We start from the raw sequence: 18,506 nt of genomic DNA, 5'->3' as shown, positions 1-18,506 counted from the left end.
GTTAAGGACAGGTATACACATTAATGAGCCAAGTGAATTAATTATTAAGAATTTATTCTCATTGCATTACAGGCTGATTCAGTAGATGTCAGCAGGATCAACACATTCAGTTTTCTCGAGATTTTCTCCAGGTAAAGGCAAAGAATTCTTTAAAAATTGTGCACAGATTTTTAAACAATCGGCAACACGTATTGCTACATACCCCTAGAGTCGTCCACAGGCTACTAGAGCTGTATGCTTATTTGCCACCGATGTGATAAAAAAATAAACAAAATAAACGAGTGGCAAAAATCAAAACAGAGTAAGTAACAACAGAGCGCAGCGAGTGTCAGTAGAATTAATGGCGGTTTTTGCCGGCGACCGCATATCTATTCATCATTTAATTTTCATTTGAGCGGTCGCCCGCGCCAGTTATTACTGTTCACGGTGATAACTGGGTATGTGCCATTTTATCGTCAGACAATTTTTGTTCTGTTGTTTGATCCTTTATATTGTACATGAGCGGTATTCAGATTTTTTAAATCTGTGGATGGGTTTAATATTGATACGATATATTGCGCGTTCCGGATAAACTGCGAGTCGTAATAAAATAAAAACAAACCATGTTCGATTTTTAACTTAGAGCCGTCCTCCATGACGGGATATCCCGGCAAAACGTTGCGTTGGAATGAATGTTCGCTACGAGTACGCTCTACGGCGTAGCATTACGAAATCAGCCATCAATTCAGATTGAGGATATGATTTTGATGTAGATTTGTTATGGACATGATCTGTCAAGTGTCAAAAGTGATATTTTATTTTACAAATGTCACTATAGACACTGTCAAATCATATCCATGAGTGTCTATCGCGATATTTAACACATTCACTGCCCCCAACGCACTTGTACGTTCACCGTCATACGTTTGTTCCTAGGCCACGCCCCCTAGCAGTGAATGCGTTCAATCAGTGTTTTGATCTCTAAACTTATGCTTATACAAAATACACAATGTTATTTTTACAGGTTACTAAGCAAATACAAATTACGGTTTACGAGAAAAACAGCATGTACCTGATTTTCATTACTGGCAACAAAACGCGCCGATGGCCTATACTTTTTACTTTCGAGTGAATGTGTAAAATATTAGTTGTGAATCGAGTTTGCTTGTGGGCAGCCATTGGTGGCGATAACAGTATTCAGCGGAATAAATGTGCGCAAAAACAGTTTTGAGAACGGTGTTTTCGGACAGTAATGTACAACTGTTATACGAATGACAATCCTTTTTTCGGAGCGACATTCTTAATTAATATGTGTTTAATTGCCTCGACTTTTTAAATACAAATAACATGTCCCTGTAGGTGAGGTAGGTAAATATATGACCCATGTCACATCGCCCTAGTGCTGATCGGCTGATCCGCTTTTGCAGCGCATCAAGAATGTTTGCGGAGGCGAGAGTTGAAGCTTTTATGCAACACTCACAAAGCGATACGCGTCCCTGGTAACGCAAACTGAACAGACAATTTTTTTTGCAGGTATGTCTTTGCAGCAGGTGCGTACGTGTAGCCGGTGGATTACTCTGTTGACATTTTACGCTGATGTGGGTATCTTATAATACATGTACCTGTGGTACATATTTATAATTTTTCACATTGTTGAATAAAATATAACAGTTTATAAAATGTTAAAAATATAAAATGTTAATTTGCTGACTGGACACTTCCGAGTTTTCGATAGGCCATCTAACCTTTTTCTTGTGTTTTACGGATCTTCTTTGGTTTCCTGCTTTAATTTTGCAGTAGTCGCAGTGTTTTTTATCTGTGCATATATTGTAAAGAGACAAACTTTAAGAAAGCTCTTCAGGAAACAGGGATTTTGGAAATTAAAAAAATGTCAACTCCCTTACAACAATATGATAAGTTACCGAAATTGTACAATGTGGACATTTTGGAAAGTTTCCAACGGCATATCAGTAGTTATTATACCTAGACAATAAATTATTACTTACTTAGGAGCCTTATCCTGAACCAAACAAATACATGTCTTTGCAGCAGGTGCGCCGGAACGTGGATAATTCTCAGTTGACATTTTACGGTGATGTGGGTGTGTAATTTACGGCCCACTTTTTAAATTAATTCCGATTTCATTTGTCATTTTAAACTTACTTAAAATTATAAAATTTATTTGCGTATTTAATTTAATTCATGTGATGTGGTTTGAAATTGTACTTATATGACTTCTTCAGGAACAACCAACAAGTAGTATTCAAAGTAGCAGTATTACAATTTTATAATAATTCGTATTTTTATAAATTTGTAATTTCTTCAGTGGTTATATTCACATTGATTGGAATTGACATTATACAGGGTGGCTAAAAATAAGTGCATTCCCGTTGCCAGGGAGGTTTTGGGATTATAATTACGTAGTGTAAACTCAACTTTGTTTGTAATTTCTAATGTAATTCTATTAAAATCAGTTCTGGAATCAACGCCGTATGAATAACACTGTGTTCCATTTCTTCATCCCGCAGCAACCCCCGTCCGTATACTATAATTGAAAATGGCTCCATTATACTCTCGGCTTTTTTCTTCCGTAGGCAACCTATCTTTTTCACATAAAATCGTTGCACTGTTTAGAAAAGTAACGTTCCCTATACACGGAAAGGGCGTGCACCGATGACTCAGGTCTAAAACATCGACCAATATCGAAAAGTCAGTTTAGGTTTAACTTTGCACGCATATACTACGTTTCTCTTCGAAGCATTTTCTTTTGTTGAGCAAGATTCGTTTGCTTTCCAACCTATTTACGGGTCCGTAAAACGATTTTTACTGTCTCAAATAGTGCTACTAACTCGAAATGTATTAACTATCTGGTAAAAAATGTGGCTCCTGACATAATTCTTAAGAAATATCTGACAAAATTTGATCTTAAATAGTTATAGGTCACCTATTACGACAGTAACTTTGCATGATTTATTTGAAAAAATTGTTGAAATACACGATAGTTAAGTATCGGTGCTATCTTAATATCTTTTTAAGTAGCTTCGTTATGTACCGATATTAACTTGGTATTAGCTACAGATGTGCAAGTTGCAGAAATGTTAAAAAGTTCTCCTAAAGTTTAGGAAAATTCCATAGCAAATTAAGGAAACTTTCATATCGGGGACGGAAAATTTCGATCCCCATACAAAATTGTGACATATTACCGAAACTTTTCAATGTGGAAATTTAGCAGTTTTTTAAACTAGCAGCAGTAGTATCAGCTCATAACGTCGACCAAAAGACTCTTTCAAAAGAACTGCAAACTAATAACTTGGGGGCCCCCATTCAATGTTTTAATTAATTTCTCGCTTAATTGTTCTTTTGGTACAAAACTATGAGCATGTTTCTTAAACACTTCATTCGATTTCGGCGAGCAGCCAAATCTCGCTCCAACCTAATCACCTCCAATATCTCAAGAGTCCCCGTAAGTACGGCCAGCAAAGTAGTGAACGAAACTAATTAACAAGTTGGGAGCCCAGGGTCTGTTTTCCCGTCGCCATCCCGGCTTTGAGTTCGAGCGAATATACCGATACGTTTTTATTAGTAGCAATGTAATAAAAGAACGTTAAAAAGTTGTTTTTATACCTGAAAGTGAAGGTAACGTGACAATTAATGAATAATTATTTTATTTTTCACATTGAGGCGGTTTCCGGAGCCAGAAGGCGAAAAATCTCGTTGTATGATAACATTTTTCTAGACGTGGAAAAAATATATGTAGTTCTTGATAATATTATAATTAATTTATAAGTTTCCGATACACGAATTATAACACTTAGCTCGATTAGTTCCCAAAGTAACCTCTAACTAGGGCTTTAATCCAACTTTACTCGGTTATTTATTATGTGACACTATAAACAAAAAAAAAAACAGAAGAAAAAATCTTAACTTAAATAGTAATTTTACCGCTTTCGAATTTCGATACTGTAAGGCAAAGTTTTTAAAATAAATAAAAATCGACAAAATTAGATCAAAATTGACACTTGGCACGCATGGTCTTTCCCGTTCTTTCTTCCGAAATGTGACAGTGATAGCGGCAAACCGATGGAACGGCCTTAATTGCATGCATAAATACGCAAGTAAGTCTAACGGGTAAGCACTAGCACGTTATTATTTGGTGGAAATGCTTGCGCAACATGCGCTTGAAAGTGGATTTGGTCTGCGCTTGTCTGATAAAGAGTGGGAGAACGTTTCAAAGTCTGATTGCCTAGATCTGGATGCATACAAGACAATTCGAGTTTTAGTTATTCGATCTGTTTCCGATATGATACTGATCTGTGTGTCGAAAGAACCGTTATTGGTTGAAGGAATGACGATGAGAGATCGGAAACAGATCGGATAACTAAAACTTGAATTAGCTTGTTAAACAGTGAACGTTTAGGGGCTACCCGAGGTTTTCATCGATTTTTAACAAGTTTTGAATCGTATCTCCTACTTTTGCACTACAGATAGAATTATAAGGCAAACGGCTATCAGTTCTTCAATCTTTTGTCTCCATTTTTATGTACCGGATTTTGAAAGAAATGAATACTTATTTATTTATGATTTATTTGAACATTGTCTAAAAAAATACTTTTTTCGTATCTCGATTGCTGTGAAAGATCTTACATATACGAAATCTACATATTTGGGTTCATCTTTGACGTCTCTAAAAATTTGTCTAAGGTTTTAATTTTCAACTAATAACACAAAAAGTTATGGCCAGAAAACCAGTTTTATGGTTTTTACTTGTTAAACTTTGATGCCAAATAGCTCGAAAACAATGAACTTTAAAGTCAATATGGGATACTACATTGCTTAAAGCCGTTGCTGTTAATATGATGCGCTACAAAAAACATTAGAAAACTAAGGGATTCAGATCGAAGATCATTGGGGCATGGGATCCCCTTAAACTGGTCAGAAGCCAACGCTCGCCTGCGCTAAGTAAGCAATAATAATAATGGCCGAGCGGTGATTTTGTTAACGCCACAGTTAACCACCAAACTTTGCCGCTAAAACTAATATCGAATCCAAAAGGTATTTCTTTCCACGAACTACTAATACTCTTAAGCCTCTTACTAAAACCTTTCTAGTTTGATATAAGGTCGTAAATGGCGTGACTATTAGGTCCTACCTCCCAGCAACCAGCAAACGAGCGGGAGCCGCGGCGGACGCCCGGGAACGCCTCAAGGTCACTAAGTATAGTTGTCTCGGCGCCCAATACGTTTTCTCACCATTTGGCGTCGAGATACTCGGACCTTGGGGCAAGGGTGCACTCGGGCTCCACAAGGAGCTCAGTAAATGCCTGAGGGAGGCAACGGGCGACCCTCGCGCGGGCAGCTTTATCGCACAAAGGATTGCCATTGCAATACAGCGCGGGAATGCTGCCTGCGTGTTGGGAACCCAGCCAAAGGGTCCCGGTTTAGTGGTAAGTTTTTAGTATTTATTTTAAGTTAGGTTTTTTAGTTTTACTTAGTTTATTTTAATGGTAGTTTTAGTTTGATGTATATTCATGAAATAAAACTATGAAAACGGATTATATCGCGTATATTGAATTTATAATACATCCCGACGTTTCGAACTCTTTACAGCGTTCGTGGTCAACGGGTGACTGAGGAAAAATTACAAAATGCAAAAATACCCACATACTAAAATAATGAACAATCATAGACTACAAACTTTAAGGCTGGTTGTACATGCAAAATCGGTTCATAAGGCTAGTTATACACTATAATTATTTTTCAAGTAAAGATATATATATATACGCGATAAAAAACTATGCCGGCTCCAACCCTACACCACGGACCCGAGAAGATTTAATAGGGTATCCCAATATGGGACCGGCAACAAACTCGGCGGGACACATCTTTTCAAAACATCAGAATGTCCAGCATCATCCAACACTACGGTCTCACAGTCTATGTCTCGCTTGCTCCTTTATCAGGTGGACTACAGGATCCCAAGCTGGTGGTAGAGAAAAGCCATCTTCCCTATTAAAGTTTGGATATTTCTTAATCTCAATGGCTTGATGTATATTATTAGTTTATAATTATTAATGTTATTTAAGTTTTCATTAAGTAAACATTAATTTAGTAGTAGTAGTAGTAAATCACTTTATTGTACAAAACAAAAATTGTTAACATGCAATTCATATAAATTTAGGTACAAAGGCGAGCTTATCCCTATAAGGGATCTATTCCAGCAAACCTTAGAGTAAATGAGTGGAAAATTCGAATTAAATAGATAGACAAACTTATAAAACTACAATATTAACGTAATGTTAATATTAATTAAAAAAAAATGGTTAAGATAATAATTATATATGTAATACAATAATATGTAATATATAAATAATTCATAATTAAGTGCTTTTTTTAATACCACGACGGTGGCAAACAAGCATACGGCCCGCCTGATGGTAAGCAGTCACCGTAGCCTATAGACGCCTGCAACACCAGAGATATCACATGCGCGTTGCCGACCCTTTAAAAACCTGTACACTCCTTTTTTGAAGACCCCCATACTGTAGCCACTCGGGAAAACCTCGGCAGGGAGCTTATTCCACAGCCGAAGCGTACGCGGGAGGAAATTCCTCTTAAACCGCACAGTACGCGACCATTTAGGTGCTAGGGTGTGAGGATGAACGCCCTGCCGATGGCGAGCGGTGCGGTGATAGAAAGCGGCCGTTGGCATCATGTCAAACAATTCTTCAGAGCACAACCCATTGTACAGGCGGTAGAACACACACAAGGAGGCAAAGTCTCTCCTTAGACTTAAAGGTTCAATACCGCTTGTGAGATTTGAAATGAATTAAAATAAATAGTAATGACATATACGCTATCTGCTTTGCCCGAAGGTTGACTGGTAGAGAATGTCTTGTAGCATTAAGTCCGCCTTTTGTACATTTGTATTTTCTTTTGTGCAATAAAGATTAAATAAATAAATAAATAAATACGCTGTTTAGTAAAGGTGGCAAAAGTGCGCAATTTATTTAGTACCTACTGTTTGCAATCTAATACATTTGTATAAAGGAATGGTCAGTGAAGATTTTGACTAATTGGGATTTCCTTTAGATTTCTTTGATTTAGATTTAAATTCATTTATTTCATAATACAGATTACATTATAAATTGCAGGCATGTCAATCTACAAGAATTCATATTATGATCGGCAAAACAAGGATGTCATAAGAATATAATCAATAAAATAATAATTTAAAAATTAAATAATTACAGAATAATAAGATTTCAAAATAATGTGAAGATAGTATCTCCTGTGGTATTATATTTGTTACATTGATATTTATATATATATTAGTTCCTTCGCTAATAACTGTATGTAATAACTTGGGATTAACTAACAGAAATAGCGCTTAATCCACCAAGTTTTTTTTTTATATTTATAGGTTTCAGTTTTGAAATAGAGTTTTGGTTCTGGCTAAAGTGCGTTTTTTTTCTTTGGTTATTTCCAAACTTTAACACCACCATTCTATTAGTGTAAAAAACATTAACTGCAACAACATAAATTTGTTTAAATCAAAGTACTATAAATAGGGAAAAAAGTATAAAATACCTATTAAAAGTTGACAAATAGTCTCCGAGTTTCAAAGCTTCCTCAACTTAATCAAAACATAAATTAAGAAACAGAAGTTATGAAACTCGCGCAACCTGCGCTTTTACAAGAGTTACGCGGAAAGCGGGAGCTCAATTCAGGCTTAACTTGTTACCGTTTTGAGCTTATTTTGATACGACCTTCAATATCGCTTACGTTGATTAGCAGAGAGCGAAACTTTGGTGCCGATGACAGATGTATGACGTTAAGTCGCATATAGGATGTTTTTTTTAAAACAACATTGTAACACCTCAATGATTCTTAATAATGATGATATATATATAATATAATTGTTTATTTATGAAAATGCTTGGTAATTTACACAAAAAAGAAAGTACACAGAAATTGGTTGTCATTTCCAACAATCTTGTTTTTAACATGACAAAGACAGTTAGTTTTGTTTTTGTACGTGGCCAGTACGTATAAAAACTCTCAACTCAAGTTTCAATATCAGTAAACTAAAGAGGCTAATACGTTGTTATTTGATAAAGTATCTATAATCTAGATAACACTCTGTATTTAGCTTGACGTCATACGTCTGTCATCGGCACCAAAGTTTCGCTCTCTGTTTGATTAGTGCATGCGAAATGAAATGAAAGTCGTGTACGCGTGAGATGCGCGCCAATTAGTAAGACGGTCTGACGATATTGACATATCGTATCAAAACAAGTTTAAAACCATAACAAATTCTTAAATTAGAATCAACCTCCTGGTGTTTCTCGGCTTAGTAAGTACATAGTTATGTTCGATATTAAGTTTTCTTAACAGAATTGAAAAGTAATCATTAAGTATGTACTTTATATTAATACTTCCTTCCTTATAGGCTAGTTAGGGTTTTCAATTCATTTTTCAGTGTAAGTGTCGAACAAAGATAGTTATAACTCCGTAATAGATGGATACAGTCTAAGGAAAAAACGTGCCTCGAAAATCAAGAAAATTTGATTCTCGTTCAGAGGGCGCTACTAGCTTTGGCCAACTGTCGTATAGATGGGGTTGACGGTTTAGTTTGTTATTTAACAATTTTAACGCATATCAGTGAAAGAACATGGGTCAAAATCATAAAAATAATTAATGCAAATAAAAAAAATCATTTATCCATATTTAAATACATTTTATCGTATTTTTATAAATATTTATTTTTAGTTTTAAAGTGAGTGACAGATGGCAGTGAATTTACTAGGGTTACAAAATTTACTATGACAGTACCGCTCTAGTATAAGTTACTCTATGGTATCGACAATAATCAAATTAGCTTAAACATGTTTTTTTGGCATCGGACGTACAACGATCTCTGATCGAGGCTCAAACTTAAGGTATTCAGAATAAACTATTAAGGTTAATTAAAAATGAATACTAAATCTTATAATAAAATATAGGAACAACCACTTCCGAAAGTTAAACAAGTCACATTTTGTTTTATAGAAATTGCTTGTGCAAAGTATGGTAGGTTATACGCATTAATCGATTCCATGACTCCGGTAATGACATTAATTATGTGTACAAAACGCGAGTTTAAAGTGATATAATCGATTCCAAACCAGAGTTTATGATATTTTTTTCTTTTTCAACATTACCTTCTGGGTTTCACCTTAAGCCAAGCATTCGAAGTTCACTTCATTTTATTAGCCAGGTAGAGTTCACTGTGAGTTTATTTTTGCAGTTTGCTGAAGTGGGAAGTGTGCTCGAGCTATGATTGGGATCCTTACCTCGACTGACAGCTAACAGTGGATATGGCTTCGGAATCAGAGATTATAAGGATTAAGGTCTGCTGGGGTAAACAAGAAAAAAAACTTAAAAACCGGCCAAGTGCGAGTCGGACTCGCGCCCGAAGGGTTCCGTACCATTACGAAAAAAAGCAGCTGAAAAATCACGTTTGTTGTATGGGAGCCCCATTTAAATATTTATATTATTCTGTTTTTAATATTTATTGTTATAGCGGCAACAGAAATACATCATCTGTGAAAATTTCAACTGTCTAGCTATCACGGTTCATGAAATACAGCCTGGTGACAGACAGACAGACGGACAGACAGACGGACAGACGGACAGACGGACAGACGGACAGCGGAGTCTTAGTAATAGGGTCCAGTTTTAACCCTTTGGGTACGGAACCCTAAAAATGGTTAAAATTTCCACTAAAACTGCCAAAGGTTTAGGTGATGTCAATGTATCCGATGAATTTAGAATAGTAGATTATTAACCCAGGGATGAAATGGTGCCTTTCATCCGAGTTAAACACTCTACTTTGTATTTCGAATACGAAGAAAGTAAAATACATGTGTATAAACTTACATAGTACTTCTTAAGGGCACTTTCAATTAACAGTGTAGGTAAAAGTATCCTTATTTATGCAATGCGGAGTAAAATATCAGAATAATGGAAATTGTCCAACAAATCCATTTAAAACCAAATTTAAATTGCTTATGGAAAAAAAATAACACACTTGGAATTATTAAAATGCTATAGTGAAACTCCATAGAATAACAATGACCCACTGATGAAAAATGAAAAGTATTATACAGGTAACATTTGTGACGCAATCAGGAATCATCTTTTATGACTCAAACAGAAGAAACTCTTAAGATGCTAATTAATATCTCTGTCCAAGACTTATCGACCCGTCAGACTATCCGGTCATCTGCATCGAGTCCGACCACCCTAAGTTGCCCGCCAAGTTTTACGTGAAGTGTGGCGCGGCCAGACATTGTCACTGCCAAGAGTGCTAAGTAGTCGGTGCCAATATTTGTATAATGCAATTAACATTTTTTCTAGTTAATTGGAAGAACATCCGGGGAATGTCCATAGCGCTTTTAAGCAGAACTCGTTCGGCGCCGCCAAAGTTGCAGTCAAATAAAGTTTGAGAACTGCGACTAATGATGTATGTCACAGACTTGTTTCGTTTGCTAGCAAAACACTACAGGAGGTTTGCGTTGGTATGTTTATTTGAAAACTAAAACTAAAATAAGTATACGTAACTGACGATGATCAAAAAAAAATATTTTTATTACGGCGCATCGTAATATGGATTCAGTAATTAATAAAGTAAGGTTTTATCCACTACTTATACATTTAAACGTCATGGAAACGTGTTTTTTTTAAATAAAACTGTATGTAAATGACATAAATTCCTTGACCTATTCAAGTATTTGTTAACAACTCAAAGCACAATTTATTAATTGGGCTCCTTGTTTCGTTCGGTTAGAATTTTTTTCTTTGTCTTAGTTCTGAAAAATTGTATTCATATACAAAATTATGACTTTAAACATCTTTTTGTTTCTCTCCAATTGGACCGGACCGGAATTTTCTAAAATGATATCTGACAAATTTTTACGCAATACATGACTACATAGTATTATTTTTTGTAGCTTGAGTCTGGGCACTGCTAAGCGTTACTTTCTACAATTTACTGAACACTGGGCGGCACGATGTGGCTTTTTCCCCTAATCATCATCCCAGTATTTTGATCAACTGCGTATGCAAATGCGTTGATAAAATATTCCATGGTGATTAAATTACTATTTTTCTGAACAGCTGACATACTGCCACTGCCAACAGCTATGAGCTCTCTTAAATTATATACCCAGAAATGATGACCCTTATATCTTGGATTAAAGTTTGCGGCCACATCTCCAAAAACACTTGACTCATAGTCCACTAACACGTCTATATTAACTTTAGTAGCATTTAATACATACACAGCAGTTTGAGAGGATTCTAAAGTGATTTTATCTTTAATTTGCAAATTCATAGGATCTTCGGTAAAGTTATTCACACCTAAACGCAACACTAATTTACGATGCAAACATACCAAATCTATATGATATTCTGCGTTTATTGACATTCGTTTTCCAGTGAAGTTGTTCTTAACATAGTTATCAACATCTGCTTTTACATCACAAACTATTTCAGAATTGTTAGATTGGTTGATACAGTTAGATTTAGATAGTGTTACTGCCTCAGTTGCGATATTAGTAATCATTGCTCTTTTAACGTTTGTTACTCTTGTAACTTCTGTCCAATTGAACCTTTCATACAAGTTTCCCCATGGCGTAGGGCTTTTCACAAAGACACCATTAGGGCTTCCACCAGAGTATCCACGCACAGCTGCCTTTAGATTTGAAGAAGTGATGTTGAAGCTCTTCATTTCGATGTCGCTGATGATGTTTCTGTCAGTCCCAGTGAAGCGTACTGATGACTCGTTTTTTGCTGCTGCTTTAATATGAACGATAATTCTGCCGAATGCCAGTGCGGGCAATAGCATGATAATGATCCGGGTTCGCATTGTGTAATTTTGTGAATAATTATGTATGTAATTATTATGCTGGTATGCACGACCATTTGTTTGTTTTGTTTTCCATTGTAGCGTCAAAATTATCGAGCTGCTGGGGTGTATCGTGTTGTTTATGAGGCATAGGTAACTCTTCCACCAATAGCAATTTTTCCACCCTCTTCAGAAACAATGTAGCTACGATGTTATATGGAGCATAGCCAGGACCTTCATGTTGACAGATAAAACTAATGTTTTGATATAAATAAGTACAACCGTTATCGAATGTATATTGATTGCGTAAGCAAGTACCGATGTACGTGCGCGCAGTAACTTGACTGGCAAAACCATGAGAGCGCCAAGAGAGAGAGAGAGGGATATAGTAAAAAACGTCGCAGTTTGTTATTGGGCAACAAGGCGATAACAAAACATAAAGTATTTCACTTATTTTCATGGTCCCACTCTTTCTTATATATATCTTCGCGATAAAATATCTAAAATGCTGTAATTTTACTTTTTCTTATTCTGAAATTGTAACTACTTACACTTGCGTTGTGTGTGTCATTATATAAAAAAAAACCCTCATATGTCATTATATAAATAAAATCCCTGACCTGGTAACAGTAGTAACAGCAAAAGCAGTCCCCAAACGTTTATTCGCAATCCTCTTACCGCGCTCGTTAAGACTCATTATTCAAAGCCTCAATTCGGGATAATTCCAATTACAGAGTCATCACCATTGGCCGCCATTTTTTTACGAATATAATTAAAATTTCTGCTGACACCTTGAGAGCTAAGGCTATTATATTTTGATGACGGCGATAGGGCGGTTGAATTTACGGATGGAAGTGAAAATTACAATTTCAGTACTTATTTAACTAGTTATTGGATGACGCAGACGGTTACGTCACAGTCAAATAGTACCTACATACTCTCTGAATATTATTGTTTTGCTGATAGTTTCAAATTACTCATGCTAAGCTCAACGAGAAGAAATAAAATAATAGTTATTTGTTTTAAAAGTGGCAAAGTTGTTGTTTAACCTCTCGTGCTAATATTGATACCTTAGCAAGCGAAACATTCCAAAAATGTAAGCTTGAGCGTTGCGAGGGTTTCAAGGCACGAGGGTTAAACAAATTTTGTCACCGAGTAAAAAATTAAATTTTTCAACACATCAACACAAGGAAAATACTAACTGTAAAATATCAAACAAAATCAAAGCAAATCGATTCAAAATAAATGTTATTAAATATTTATTATTCAAAATCATCACTTAAAAGTCGATTCTACCAGCAAACATAAGAAAACAACTCAAAATTTGCATTTGATTACTTTGCCTTACATGTGAATAAAATGCAATTTTCTTATTACTTTTTGAACAACCAAAAGAGAGCCTTTACCAGCTGGTGTGGTGAAAAATAAATTGACTGACCTATTTTCTGAATACTAGTATACACCAATATTAGGTAAATAAACTTTAATTACCTTATTTGAATTTGATAAATAATAATAGGGGAGATCGGGGGTAGAAGTTACTATTTTTAGTTAACCACAAATATTGTTAGGAATCCTTGTTTTCAGTATTGATAGGTACAATCCGATCAAAACCAACGTACATAGGTATCTAACTTTCGTAAAAATACAGTACTTAATTTGGGCCATTTTATGTGAGATTTTATTTTTATAAATTTTAACACAGCTAATTCGGCATTCGGCAGACATGACTAGCCCAGTTCCACATTTATCTTAAAAAAGAGAAAAACTATAAATGTTTCATAATCATAATTTTTATTGTCTGTGAGAAATGGGTACATTGCACAGTAATTACTATGGTAACAATTTTACGTGGACTCACCAAGACTCTACCTTTACAGGTGTACAAACAAACATTTCCTATGTATGTACTCTTACATGAATGATAATTAATTCATCATAAATTATACCTTACCACTCATCAGACACCTTCTCCTCGCAGTTGCCCTCAGTGTTCCACCACTGGGTGAAGTTTCTAAGCTCAGAAGGCTGATGCGAGTCGTTCAGCATTTCGCAGAGCCGGCAGAGGTGTGACCCCAGGGAGTTGGCTTTGTAGTTGTAATTATGGTGCCATCTGTAAAGAACGATATGTCTGTCATTATTTTACAGAAGTTTGTATCTGATGGAGCGCCTAAGACCGCTGTACGTTCGTTGTTTTCATCGGACAATTGTCCGTGTAAGGTAACGATGGTCTTGTATTCTCGTGTCGGTAGCCACATACAAAACTGGACGGAGTCGCGTAACAAGATCTATTGTCCGGTAAAAACAACGGACGTATACAAGCGACCCAAGAATATAATAGCTCACATGCATAAAGGATGACTCAAGCTAGAACAGCCAGGTCCGGGTAGAGGCGTCCAACACTTCCTTTTCTATAGAAAACGTGATCCTCGTCACTCATCATAGAAAACGAAGTGTCGTTAACTTCGGTAGTTCGTCTTCCGGTACGCGGACGCCACTCCAGAACCTTCCGGCCCCACCGGCCATCAGTTCTGCGAGCAATGTGCCCCGCCCACTGCCACTTAAGGTTTGCAATTCTGCGAGATATGTCGGTGACCCTAGTTCTACTGCGGATATCATCATTTCTGATTCTATCACGCAGAGAAACCCCGAGCATAGCTCTCTACATTGCCCTTTGCGTGACCTTGAGCCTTCTTATGAGGCCCATCGTTAGCGCCCACGTCTCAGATCCGTATGTCATCACTGGCAACACACACTGGTCAAAGACTTTTGACTTAAGACACTGCGGCAATTTGGACGAAAAGATACTGGGGAGCTTCCCGAACGCTGCCCAACCGAGTCGGATTCAACGAGTGACCTCTTTCTCGAAGTTTAAGTTTCTTTCGGTAAGGACCAGGACCGTATATACTAGCGTGAGTTATCCGTTATGTTCAACTTACGCGAAATATGTGAAATAAGTGGCCGGGTCCTTGCTTATCTCATACATCAGCGATGCCAGCGCCGCTGGGGTCATTTTTTTCGCGTCAATATACGAGTCTGGTGGCAAAAACCTGAAAGCAAACCATAGTTACATACAAGCAATCGATATCTAGGTTAAGCAGGGGCAATATATCTTATTTAATAAGTATAACTTCTGATTCGAGATGTAGAGGTTGGATTATTTTGAATTGGAAGTGTAGTAAGTTGAAGTGTAAGTGTAGGTGGGAGGCCTTTGCCCAGCAGTGGGGCACTTTATAGGCTCGCAAAAAAAATCGGATGATAATCACAAGATAGGCACGGAGTCGTGTCAACTCACCTAGAATAATCTGCACCGCCGTAAACTATAGGCACAGTATAATAATTCAACGCATTCAACACTTTTTCCGTCACATAATCCTCATCTAGCGAGTTCTCAAATGCCAAATAAAAGTAATAGTCCGTTTGCAACATCTCCAAACAGGTATTCATATCATCCTTAGGACAAGCATGTTTACCGCACAGACCATAAATGTCTATTGTGAAATTATACATTTCTAGATATTTATTCAAGTCGGACACAAGATTTTCCCGTTTACTTTTTGTTTTGCAGTGTGATACAAACCAAGCGGCCAGCTTTGTTTTCCTTTTAAGCTTCGATTTTATATGCCGCGATAGAGAGTAAGAATTTTCAAGCCACTGCATCTTTAACTGAGGTCCAGCAATTGTACCGTTTTTGAAGTAAATATTGAAAAATGGTTGGGGAATTGTTGAGTCAAGTTTATAGCTCCATGTCCAGTTGTAGTAGTTGTTATATAAAGATTCGCAGACAGGGAATAGACCGGCTGGTTCAGAAGCAGTAAAGATGTACTTCTGATGCAATGCTCTGATGTTCGGATGATAATCCCAATTGTTTTCAACGTCGAATAATATAGCGTCAAAATATCTAGGATCTTGCAGAAGGCTTTTATCGTTTGTCATAAAACAATTATAAAATGGGCAGTCATGGTCCAAAAATGGCCTCTGTCCGTTAATAAAGTCCGGATTTGAGTAGTGAGTCATAGCTTGCGTCCACTTTAAAATGTACCTTAAATCTGTTGGTAATCTAAGCGGTTTCTCAAAGGTTTTATCAAAGACTGATATTTGCTCGTACTGATATTTGCTCTTACTTTTCACAGTAATCTTTTTAATTTCTCTCATTATCTTCTTGTAACTGCCGGGAGGTCTGCCGATGTATTCAATTTCGATTACTTTCTGCTGTGTGCGTAGAAGTTTTAGGAATTGTATGAGAAGCGCTACATAAGCGGCAAATAATACGGCCTTCAGTATTTGAGACATGTTCAAGACGCGAGTGTCAGACTGCGTGTGTTCTCTTAAATGACTGTTGTTTACAAATTACTTCTGTTGCGTGATTGTGGGATGAATGCGGAATGTATGACGTTAAATGATAAGGTTTACGTGGAAAGGTTGAATACTTAGTATTTGTTTCTTTCTACTGTTTCCCCTGTAAATAAGTAGGTTCGCCGCCAGCAAAAATAACCGAGATCAGACAGCAAGAGAAGATAAAGTTTAAACTTTAAACCAAAAGTTTATTTATACATAGCGTTAACTAGATAGACTAAACAATTAATACAAACAAGTAGCTATTTTTATAGTATAAAATATATTTATAAAAGTTAAACAAAAAAATCGGACTCGCGCACCGAGGGTTTAGTACTTTTTAGTATTTTGTTGTTATAGCGGCAACAGAAATACATTATCTGTGAAAATTTCAACTGTCTAGCTATCACGGTTCATGAGATACAGCCTGGTGCCAGACAGACAGATGGACAGACGGACAGACGGACAGCGGAGTCTTAGTAATAGGGTCCCGTTTTTACCCTTTGGGTGCGGAACCCTAAAAAACAAGTAAGTACACGACAAAATTAAATAAACAACCTGTGTCCTGTATCCATACGTCACCGCGAAAGGAAAGTAAACACAATTGACTTTGCAACAAAGTCCATTTTCCATCGCTCATGTCACAGAAATAGTACATTACATGACGCCACTCGTCTATTTAGGAGGATTTGCATAGCGTCCGCCGAGAGGAGCGCACGTCTCGCGTACGCGATTCTAACCTAAAAAGTATAACACATTTCGCCGCAGTATGGTTTTACGTCCTTATTCGACACGCGCTCGTCCAAACAAAGAGATTTTCATATTTAATTTTCTGTTTAGTATAATTGCCGACATATTTCGGTCTGTGTAGTTTTTGTACTATTTGCAAACGTGAGTTTTACCGGGAAATTATACAGCACTGTGTGGCGTTTGTTGAAATTGAAATATATTTTAAGTCTGTAGGTTTTTTGGTGTACATATTTGAATTACTGGTATTTGGAGATATTTTCTAGAAAAAAATCAAGTGCATAGTAATTTTGCTTTGTGTACCTTTTTGTAGGAAGGTATAGAAAACAAACCTAATTTTTAGGGTTCCGTACCCAAAGGGTAAAAACGGGACCCTATTAATAAGACCGCTGTCCGTCTGTCTGTCTGTCTGTCACCAGGCTGTATCTCATGAATCGTGAATACCGTGATAGCTAGACAGTTGAAATTTTCACAGATGATGTATTTCTTTTGCCGCTATAACAACAAATACTAAAAAGTACGGAACCCTCGGTGGGCGAGTCCGACTCGGACTTGGCCGATTTTTTAAATACCTATTTTACATCTTTGAAAATAATGGCATTTCGTGTAAAATACTACGGAAAAATATTCAAAATAAAATTTGTACATTGTATGTGAATAAAGTACAGTCACGTCTGAAAATACTGATATTTACTATAGGCTATTTGACTAATTTTTGAAAATGGTTTTAATTGATTGTTTATGACTTAATAATTACACTACATTGATATTTCCGTGAAATTTCCTGTATTAAATATAAAAAAAACAATGTTAAAGTTTATTTATTTTGAACGCGCCTTAAAACGCTGTTTTTGCAAAGGGGCTAATCACGTGACACGTGTGACGTCACACGCGAGTAAACTCAGTCAATGACCTTAGTAAATCTTATGGCTTATATGCATTGAATTGATTATTTCACTGTAAAATGGTATATAAATGGTGTATAGTACCGCAATGTTCAGGCGCGGATCCAGCTCTCAAAAAAGGTTGTGGTCACAGCCACCCGAAAACCGAAAATCGGCCAAGTGCGACTCTAAGTTCGCTCATAAAGCAATTATGAGTCATGAATGACTTTTGAATTTGATTACCTATTTCCTTTTTCCTGCGCATCAGGACTTTGGCTTTGAATTAATTCAGAGCTGATTTCGTCCAATTAAATAGTAAGTTTTGATTAAATTCCAAATCAATTTCAATCAATCTTTTTTTTTGTTTCCTATACTAGCCACAGCTAGTAAGCCAATAGGGACACTAAACTGGGCGGTGTCTTAACGGTGTCTCGGAAATTGTAGTGTGACCAGCAAGTGACATGCACCAGGCGAGACTTAATTTACAACTACTGAACCGATTTGATGAAATTTCGGCTACTTCAAATGATATCAAATTAAATTAAACGCTAGTATACATTTTACATTAAATAACTTTATTTACAGTTAGATGCTAAACCGAACCGCATTCTACTCTACTTTGAAATGAATCTTAAATGTAGGTATACGAATTTGGTAAGCAATTATGTTTGCTGT

At 36.4% G+C, this 18,506-nt stretch overlaps 2 protein-coding genes across 2 annotated transcripts; both read right to left on the bottom strand.

The window, feature by feature from the left end:
* Positions 1–11,007: 11,007 nt before the first annotated feature.
* LOC134747483 (spherulin-2A-like) lies at positions 11,008–11,900 on the bottom strand. The gene has a single exon (XM_063682103.1). The coding sequence runs from the start codon at positions 11,884–11,886 to the stop codon at positions 11,008–11,010; it is 879 nt and encodes a 292-aa protein (XP_063538173.1). The 5' UTR covers positions 11,887–11,900.
* Positions 11,901–13,815: 1,915 nt separating this feature from the next.
* On the bottom strand, positions 13,816–16,304 carry LOC134747155 (alpha-(1,3)-fucosyltransferase C-like). Its single transcript, XM_063681736.1, has 3 exons — positions 15,161–16,304; positions 14,805–14,915; positions 13,816–13,978 (listed from the first exon to the last, which is right to left on the bottom strand). The coding sequence occupies exons 1-3, from the start codon at positions 16,156–16,158 to the stop codon at positions 13,816–13,818; spliced, it is 1,272 nt and encodes a 423-aa protein (XP_063537806.1). The 5' UTR covers positions 16,159–16,304.
* Between the last annotated feature and the right edge of the window lie 2,202 nt (positions 16,305–18,506).

Source organism: Cydia strobilella, chromosome 14, assembly GCF_947568885.1.
Source record: "Cydia strobilella chromosome 14, ilCydStro3.1, whole genome shotgun sequence".
NCBI lineage: Eukaryota > Metazoa > Arthropoda > Insecta > Lepidoptera > Tortricidae > Cydia > Cydia strobilella.
Note: the sequence above shows the minus strand (reverse complement) of the source record. Positions and strands in the feature narration are given on the sequence as shown.